General features: G+C 48.3%; 1 protein-coding gene across 1 annotated transcript in view; it reads right to left on the bottom strand.

Moving 5' to 3' along the window:
* Nucleotides 1-10,000, bottom strand: part of LOC115539892 (protein ELFN1-like) — a 79,924-nt gene that overhangs the window by 308 nt on the left and 69,616 nt on the right. Inside the window, 7 exon segments of the mRNA XM_030350761.1 lie at nucleotides 1-4,423; nucleotides 4,517-4,850; nucleotides 4,853-5,052; nucleotides 5,055-6,122; nucleotides 6,314-6,470; nucleotides 6,923-7,076; nucleotides 7,187-7,986. The exon segment at nucleotides 1-4,423 is cut by the window's left edge and continues 308 nt beyond it. Of these exon segments, the coding sequence (XP_030206621.1) occupies nucleotides 3,882-4,423; nucleotides 4,517-4,850; nucleotides 4,853-5,052; nucleotides 5,055-6,122; nucleotides 6,314-6,470; nucleotides 6,923-7,076; nucleotides 7,187-7,440 (2,709 nt within the window). The 5' untranslated portion in view covers nucleotides 7,441-7,986 and the 3' untranslated portion in view covers nucleotides 1-3,881.

Raw genomic sequence — 10,000 nt, 5'->3', positions numbered from 1 at the left:
ATATATATATATATAAATGTATACTTATTAGTTTTTTTTTTTTTTTCCTCCCTGCTACAACACAACTCCCCATCACAACCTCAAAGACCAGCAGTGTGGACGAAGGGTCAGTGTTGACCGATTCCCTTTTCTCTTTATTACTGTCGGGTTTCTAGACTGTAGCACTGCTACTCAGATACATGGTAAATACAGGCCACTGTTCCATAAATGAAAAGGATATAATAAACCACAAGAACATAACCCCAAAAACAAAATGAGTAGTTTAATACATCGCTACATCGACATTACTGTTATTCAAAGAAAGCTTGAGTGATGCTTTAGGATCAAGCAGTTGAAAAGAAATGTAAACAAAACGCAGACAGGAAAGTAGGAGTAAAGAAATCAGGAGAATTTACCTTGATTTCAAAGCAATGCTCAAGTTGGAAAAGATTAAAACAAAATCAAATGTGTTTTTTTTATTCTTTTCTTTTAAGGCTGTTGTTTGAGTTAAAGCCACAATCCAGGACATAATTGAAAAAACCAAGCCTAGCTTCTAAATAAAGAGTTAGCCTATAGATCCAGGTTACTTCTAAATGAAGGTTTAGCCTTTAGACCGAAGTTGCTTCTAGATTAAGTTTTAGCCTTAAGACCAATGTTGCTTCTAAAGGAAGGTTAAGCCTATAGAGCAACATTTATTCTAAATGAAGGGATAGCCTATAGACCAAGGTTGCTTCTAAATGAAGGTTTAGCTTTGGGACCCAGGTTGGAAGCACAACCTCTGCTCTCAAATGTAGGATCCACACACATTTCACACACACGCACACGCACACGCACACGCACACGCACACACATCCACACACCCACACCACACACACCCACACAAATACGCACACGCATACACACAAACATGCACAGGTTTGTGTGTGTGTGTGTGAAATACAAATGTTAATGGTTTTCACACACTTTTACAAGCTTTTTAGCGGTGCTAGATGCAGCTGTGCTGGTTTTACTAACCCGTGATTATGGCTTTAACTGGCTTCAATGAGTCTTGAGCATTCGGAACTCAGTAGCAGATTATTACAAAATGTTTTATACAGTGTTTGAATTCACCAATATAACCCTTTTGCTGGTACACCAGCTCATATAGACGTTTTTATATTTTATTTATATATCTACTCCTTATAACATTAGCTCTTGGGTCAACCCTGCGAAGGAAACGCCATTTCATCTATTGACACTTGCAATGTGTAATACTTTGTAAGATTGAAAAAAGTTATCGAGTTGAAATGTACTAGAACACATCCCCCTTTGAACTCTGCTATAATTCGATTTTTAGCAGTTTTTCTTTTTTACAAAATGAACAGCATGTATATATATTTTTTGTATTTGTTCAATTGAAATGTTTGAGTCTCCCGTCCCTGTAAGCCTCTCTTTGAAGAGCATTGCCGATAGGGATAAGATTGTGGTGTTAATCATGTCTCTCTAGCTCCTGTTAGGGTCCTTCACAGTTCAAACCTGCTGGATACTGCAGGATCCACATTATTTGCTTGTGTTCAATTGGAATTCACCTGCAGCTGTTTTACTGCAACCATGTCTAGTCCGACCATATTCACTTTCTGCGTGATCTGAATAAGTTAATAATAGAGTGGAAATCAAAGCTACTTATACTGAGACAGGAGACCAGGTGTCCGGGGCCAGAATTTTGGAGATTTTTAAGTTGTCCGTGAAGCAGTAGTGTTCCTCTTACCAGATAACCAAATAGCAAGTAATCCTCTGAACGTATCAAGACACTGAGTTAAATACAGCTTTTACATCAGAAATAAAGTTCCAGCTGATAACGTTTTATTACACAAAGAATACATTCATTTAGCCTACGTGTGTGTATGTCTGTGTGTGTGTGTGTGTGTGTGTGTGTGTGTGTGTGGTGTGTGTGTGTGTGTGTGTATCTGTGTGTGTGTCTGTGTGTGTGTGTGTGTGCTAGGGTTTTAGAGTAGTTACGCAGGGGGGTGAGGGTGTATAAATAGTGTGGGCCGGTCTGGGGGACACGAGAGGGAATCCACTACCACAGTACTTTGGTCTTAGAAATGATTGGAGGAGAGAAGAGAGTTAGCAGTGAGCCAATGGCAATGATTCATCTTGTGCAAATAGTCGTTTGTTTTGGCAAAATGAACTTATGTGGAGGAGACGAGGTCTGTTATTAAACGTATTTAAAAAACCCTTTCAAATACTCTGTGAGTTATCAAGGTGGACCTTGCACAGTGGCACCAGAGGAATCCAAAAGACGCGGTTACGGTGGGAGATGTGAGGAGAGAGAGAATGGGGGACTGTGGGTAAAGCACAGTGAAGCTACAGTGTATTCGGAAATGAGTTTTAGGCTTTTTTCTCTTGTTAAGACGTTTTCTGATTTCGAAGAGTGCAGATATGTTGCGCCCCCATAGGAGTTGAAGACATTCATTTGAGGATCAGAATTATTTTTTCTCTTCTCGCAATTATCGAGTTTTTCAAAATCAAAAACGTACAATTATCAGTGAGTTAAGCAGGTAAACTAACGTCGGGTATACCGGAAAAGTCTGAAAGATTCCAAAAGCACATTGTACAAACAAAAGAGTCCCCTCTGGTGCAAATATATAGAACTGCTCTGACAGTCTTCTGTACAGCACTTCCACGCCAGAAGATGGGAAGCGGTACAACAAAAGTTTGGAGTTCTGTTGTTTTTTTTGTCAACAAGACTATGGAAAGTAGCGTCTGCTGGGCTCAGAGCAGAACACAACGACTCCGTCTTGGCTGGAAAAGGAAAAGAAACAACTAAAATGTCCGCCGGTGTCCGTCAGACTCTGTTTCGCGTGTATGTCGTCCTCGGCATCCGAGGATTAAAACAGTCAAAACACAGTCACACGACAGAGCCATGCCATATTCAAATAACATAATAGTAAGGATGAGGATTGTATTAAGAATAGTAATCATAATTATTATAATAGTAATAACAACATATCATTCTACAGTGTGTTTTTTTTTTTGTTCATAGTTCGTTCTAGAAAAACAGTGACGAGGAGGAGGGTGTTGAAGCACAGTAAATCTTTTGTTTTTCCCCCTTCAGTGTTTTGGCACATGATGCTTTCTCGCTATGGATCACCACCACCTTCCTCGTCCCAGGGGACCCAACCCCTGAATGTATCCCCCACGATGTCTCACCTAAGAAAATTACAATCCATGGTCTTTACAAATGTCTGGTTTTTGTAATGTCACAGCACTAGCATGGAGTTATATAGAAGAAGAATCACCCCACTTTGATTCACCGTTCTCTAGTTAAAATGGCAGCCGTTCTTCCCTGCCTCAAAGTGGAGCAATGAGGTGTGACGTTATTCTGTCACACGTCAATCTCCAAGGCGGGACCAGAACCGGAGGTTGTGTTACGGGTACAGTTGCCTGCAACTCTTATTGTTTCTGCTTATGTTGGTGTTGGTGTTTTGTTTTGTTTTTCCGTTTTTTTCTTCTCCCCTTCAAAACCCTAGTGTAACAATACAAACAGCTACATAATTCTGATCTATACTTTTCATTACATTACAAAAAAAATTCATAAGTGGGTCATAAAGTTAACAGATTTTTCGTTCAATATCGTAAATATATTACTTTGTTCCATGTTCTCAGAAGCAAAGGCTTGTTGTGTTGGCTGTGTAGCATGTGTGTGTGTGTGTGTGTGTGTGTGTATTTGTGTTTGTGTGTACTGTATACAACTGGCGCTTGTAGGCGCCGTCTACATGTGTTAATTACGTACCTACATGTCTTTTTTCATTTGTGTATGTGTGTGTGTGAGCGAGAAATAATGTACGCCGATATATATATGTATATATATATATTTACTAATTTCCAATTCTCAACGGCTATCCATTCTGGGGTTGGACTCAGGCTTTCTGCTGCGCGGACACACCCTTCCAGTAGTCCAGTATGTCGTGCAGGTCCTCGTCCTTGGCGAACTGCACCTTCCGCCTCAGTGCGTGTCCCGCCGCCACATAGCCCTCCTCCTCCATGGAAGCCTGCCGGTGCCTCTTGCGGTGCAGCTTGAAGCGCTCCCACAGTCCCAGGGTGGGGGTGCACAGGAGCCCCTCGTCCTCCTCGTCCTCCTCGGGGCTGGAGCAGTAGCTGAGGTTGTGGTACTGGGGCGAGAGCGGGTAGTGGGGGGACAGCTGGGCGTAGGCCAGCTGATCCCGATGCTTGGCCTGCCTGCTGAGGGTGAGGGGGTCCAGGACGGCGGGGTTCCGCCCCCCCGTGTGGTGGTGCAGCTCCTGCATGATCTGCGGGTGGTGCTGCAGTTCCTGGAGGTGCTGCTGGGACCCGGGGTAGGAGTGGCGGTGCTCGTTGTACTGGCGGATCCGCTGGGCCTCGGCCCGGAGGATGGCCGCCGCCGGGATCACTGTGCGGCCGCCGTCCCCCCCGCCGCCGCCGCCTCCGCCGCCGCCGCCTCCGCCGCCGCCGCCTCCGCCTCGATCGCTTCCTCCTCCTCGATCCCCTCCTCCCCGATCCCCTCCTCCCCGCTCACCTCCCCCCCGCTCCCCGGGCGAGGTCCTCTCGATGTAGCGCGTCTCAGAGGAGTGGTAGCCGCCCTCGGAGCGGAAGGAGCGCGGGCTGCGGGCGGAGCCGGGGGAGGAGGAGGTGCTGGGCCGCTTGGAGGGGGCCGGGGCCTCCATGCTGTGGTGGCGCTGCAGCGACTGGTGGTAGCCCCGGCCTCTCTCCTCTCCCTTCCCGCCTCTCCCCCCTTTGTAGACCGGGGAGAGGAACTCCCCCCCGCCGCGCTCCCCCCTCTCCGCCCCCTGCTCTGAGAGCAGCACCAGCTGGGGCTCGGCGTTGGAGACGGAGCCCCCCCCCCCGTGGAGGGGGACTTCATGGCCTGCTGGTAGGGGCTGGAGTCGGACTTGAGGGCGTCGATGCAGTTGTTGATGATCTGGTTCACTTTGTCCACCTCTTTGGCGATGGTGGAGATCTCGGCGACGGAGCCCTGGGGGTTTTCCTGCGGCGAGTCTCTCTCTCGTTCTCTCTCCCGCTCTCTCTCCCTCTCCCGCTCCCTCTCCCTCTCCGCTCCACACCAGACCCCCTGACCTCCATATAATTGAGCTTGGTGGGCTTGTGCACCGGCGTCTCGGTCACCTCCTGCAGCTTGTACGGATCTATCTCCCCTCCCTTGGGCATGTAAGGCATCCTGGATAGACTCTCACCCGCCAGCATCTGCTTCTGGGAAAGACCCCCTCCTCCGCCCCCTCCTTCTATATCCCCACCTCCGCCGTATTTGAGCTCGATCAGGGTCCTTTGTATCCTGTTCATCTTCCTCTCCTTGGCCTCCATGATCCTCTTCTTCCTCAGACAGTGCACCACCAGGCCCAGGAAGAGCAGCATGCCGAACAGGCAGCCCAGGATGGTCATGATGTAGTGGGTGGCCGACGACTGGTTGGCTCGGCTGGTGGGGTCGATCCGTCGTCCGATGGGGATGGTCAGGCAGGTGTGGTTGACGCGCAGCGAGTTCCGTATGGACGCCACGCAGTACGTGTAGTCCGTGTGGGGCTTCAGGTTCTTCAGTTCGATGTCCTCCCTCTGGCTCTTCAGGGTGCGGATGTCCGTGAAGAAGCTGTTGTTGTACAGCACCAGGAGGTACATCTTCCGGTAGGGGTGGGGGATTCGCACCGTGATCACGGCGCCTAAAGGCAAGATCTGCTTGAGTATCATGACGGGGTTGGACTCGGTCAGGACGGGGCTCAGGCTGATGGTGTCGTCCGGAGGGGTGCCCGAGTAGCAGTCCTCCAATCCGCACGGCGTCAAGATGTCAGGGGACATGGTACTGCTGTCGGACTGGTCGATCACAAAGTATGGGGTAACGCTGCTGTCGATGTCCGTACAGACGATACTGAGCATGTGCAGAGAGTTTCGGTAGGCAGGCATGCGGGGGTTCTGGCTGAGGAGGTTGTAGCCGGCGAAGCCCGCCGGGGAGTCGCACACCATCCTCTCGTTGGTCCGGTTGGGGAAGTTGGAGAGCCAGCGAAGGAAGCCCAGCAGCTCACAGGAGCAGTTGAAGGGGTTTGTGTACAGTTCACACGTTGTCAGCTTGCTGAGCCCCGAGAACAAACTGCCATCCAGCACCTGGAGCCTGCAAAGAGGAACCAGGGGAACGGTTTCAGCTCTGAACTCTAGGAACCACAATCACCGATGAGTTGTAGTCATGAAAACTATTTCAATGAAATGTGAACTAATCCGAGGAGAAACGTGCAGTTCCTCTCTTTCTCAGGATTCTATGTTTTCTCATCACACACATGCTTCACACATGCTGCCATGCCAGTACCTATTCATGAGAGGTCTATGTTCTCTATGTTGACACACTCCCAGAAGGTGTTTGGGCTGACGCTCTCGATGAGGTTGGCCTGCAGGTAGAGGTACTGCAGCTTCCCCAGGCCACGCAGCATCCCCTCCGTCAGATTCCTCAACTTGTTAAAGCCCATCTGGAGGACCTGTGAGCACAAAGACAAGTGGGATTATTGTAATCCTCCAGGAGCTAGCCAACATCACCCTGCATCAGCCTGCCTCAGCCTTTACCAGCGTTAAGCAGGTGTAACATTCACAAACAGAAACACTCGCGCGCAATCCTCCATGTTTCACATGCTGATCTAAGCCTCGGCGGCTATACTCCGACTCGGATGTTTGTTGTTCACAATTTCCAATTCTGGCCGAGTTCCAGTACTTGCAGGCAGTAGATGTGTACCGATGCCAGCTCCTCATTGCCCTGCTCTATTCGGAATTTGCGAAAATTGTCCTTTGTGGGAGCATTCTGACAAGATGTGTGTCAGAATGCTCTGTGTGTGTGTGTGTGTGTGTGGGGGGCTTTGCATATATTTCCACATATACATGTTTATTTTTCACATCAAGTGCATGTGTGCATTTCTGAGCTCATCCAGTCACTGACCTGCAGGTTGAATTGTGCCGAGAATGCTCCGTCCTCCACATAGCTGATGTCGTTCTTGGTCAGGTTCAGGTAGGTTAGGTTCCCAAAGCGGCTCAGAGAGGAGTAGTGGACCGACCGGATCTTGTTCTCGTTCAGCCTCAGATCCACAATGGTGCTGTTGACATTTGAAAGGGAGGTGAAAGGTTTTAGCAGGTGGGATCACCATCCAGGGTCACACTGCTAAGAATTTGACTGTAAAAAGCTCCCGTTTCGGGTTATATTTACCTGTTAATGTGCGGGGGAATGGCCTCGTAGGGGGGCTGGTTCATACTGCAGATGGCCAGCCACACAAAGCCCTTCTCCCCCTCGATCAGCCAGCAGTCCGCCGATGCTGTCGGCAACCGCATGATTGACAGCAAGCTGAGCCAATAGAGGAAGGTGCCGGCGGCAGACAGGACCACCGATGATGAAGCTGCAGAGTATCTGTGGTGGGGTGAACCCGCCGCTTGGGCCGCCCGCAGTGCCTTGGCGGTACCCATTACAGAGAGACGTCTGGGGGGTTGGTCTGATATCTAAGGTCTGTTGTTGCAGGTGGATCCCATCTAGGAAGAGGGCTCAGGGGCGGGTTGTATATATAGGGTAGCTCCTGTTGCTAGGGCCTGCTCGTTGAAACTGCGTTTGAGCCGAGCAGCGCACAGCTCTGTTATACAGCTTCACTGTGCCTGGCCTTCCTAGTATGCTGAGATCTTTATTGTATTGTAACTGCTGTTTATCTGTCTCTGGTCGGAACAATAAGGTGGATCAAAGACAAAATGGACATGGACAGGGATTGGGTCCCTCATTGGCAGTGAGCTTGTGTTTGGGGGAACCTTGCTATGGTTTAATTATAGGAGGGTCACATTTGATTTGTCTTGTATATACTGGCAGGTTGGACTTTCCTCTTCCTGGTGCCAGATTGGCTGTTGCTCATGTCCTCTGTGGCCATCTGCATCTCCGATTGGACAAGTGTCCCCTTTCTTTCTTCCTCATTCTTCAGCGTTTCCGACACTGTGTAAGACCAGGGCCTCTGGAGAAACACCAGGTCCCTGGAGGAAAGGGTAGATAGAGACGGGAGAGCGAGAATATTACAGCATTTTATAACAGGGGTAGAAAACTGCAGCACAGTGTTTTGGAGACGGCAACAAACCTGACCCTATTAACTGCATGATGAAACGGATGCAGAGAAGTCAACTACACACACAGACGCACACACACACACACACACACACACACACCTGCACCCACACACACACAACACACACACACACACACAACACCAACACACACACACACACACACACCACACACACACACACACACACACACACACACACACACAGTTCTGCAGTTGCACAAACTTAATCTTAATCTCTGCTACATCATTCACTGAAAAATTTGTATTACACACTGATAATATCAAGGATGCAATAATCTCCCGATACAGATATCTGCATGTTAATTCAGAATCTGTGCACAACAGGACAAGATTTTGGTATGGGAAGTGTACTTGTTTTCGGTATGTTGTTTGAGCAATGTTGACCAACTGGGTTTGAGCGGTCTTTCACTAAACATTTCCTACAGATAGCAACTGCCTCAGCTATCGTCTGATGACGGCTCCACTTTTCATTAGCTTTGACATCTGTTTAAGAGATTAGCCAAAATGTTGTCTGGAGCTGAAACGCCTACAAAATAAATGTATGTTTGCAAATACCCTGCTGTGGCGAAAGTTGCAAATTGGACTATGTACATTGACCGGAATAGGAATAGGAAGGAAGACTTGGTACGGATATCCTTGATCTGTTATCCGACTACACCGGAAGCCCGGAATTATTTCCTGTGGTTCCCGGCGGTAAGTCGTCGTAAGAAAATCGGCAAAGGCCACGGAGATTAGGGACGGACACACAACTCGCTTTTCTCTTACATGACCTTCATTTGGGAAACGTATGTGAATTATCTCGATCTGAATCGTTAATTTTTTCATGCATAGTATATAGCTATAAATAGCAATATACATTGCTGTATACAATACCATGTTGCATTTTATACAATACAACATGGTATTGTATACAAACAATAAATCATTTAGAATTGTATAGCCACGGTGCGCTGGGTCGAGTTACAGGGACTCAGCCCCTCCCGACCTTCATTTAAAGTGCAATGTCAATTCCCCATGGATGGAAAGATCACAGGAGAGAACATTGGCTGACTAATATTGTTGGATGTGTTTTTCAAATTTAGCTGGCCCTGTAGGCAGGACTGGAAATTAAGCTCGCCGTGAGTACTTTACATATCAGGGGGTTTAATGTGGCGGGAGGCCTGCCATGCATCAACTCCTCTCTCTCGGTTGCGTCTCGCCCTTCCACTAATCGTTAGCTAATCGCGAATAATTCATTAGCTTTACCGCTAGGCTCATGCATGGCTAAGAAAAAGGATGATGGATGAAAGATAATTTGTTATCGGCGAGTAGGTTTGGATTTAGAGGCTTGATAACCTTGTTGATGGGTCAGTCCAAGCAGCCCAGCCTTCTGCTAGGGACTGCAAGCGCATAGACCGCTCTCCACAGAAGAGGAGATACAGGAATGTGTTTTTGTGATATGAACTTACGTTTGTTAAAAAGGTGACCAGGTCATTATCATCAAAATAAGGAATTAATTAATTAATGAGTGTGTGTTGATGATGGTTGGTTTAAGCAGCCTTACCTGGCCAGAGTCAGACAGATTGGACTCTGGGGGCTGGACGAGGCTGCACAACTGTTGCCTATCGCGCAATAAATGTGTTATAGGGAAAACCAGCCATCACCACCACTCACTCAGGGAGATCTCTTGCATGGCAACATGTAGCACCATTGTCTGCAACCCTTACAATAAACTGGTTTGAAACATCACCAACATGCGTCCTTGTCTGTAGGCCCACTAAAAGTCACCAAGGTGGAGGGTGGCAGCCACCTCAGTGGCGTTTCGCTACACTGCTGCCCAAACCACTGAGAACTCAGGGGGCTTTCGGAGTACGCACTGGACCCCAGAAGAGGAGGGGGGGGGGGGGGGGGGGGGGGGGGGGGGG

The sequence above is a fragment of the Gadus morhua genome, chromosome 3, assembly GCF_902167405.1.
Source record: "Gadus morhua chromosome 3, gadMor3.0, whole genome shotgun sequence".
NCBI classification, from domain to species: domain Eukaryota; kingdom Metazoa; phylum Chordata; class Actinopteri; order Gadiformes; family Gadidae; genus Gadus; species Gadus morhua.
The sequence above is the reverse complement of the archived record's forward strand: the minus strand, read 5'-3'. Positions and strand labels throughout refer to the sequence as shown.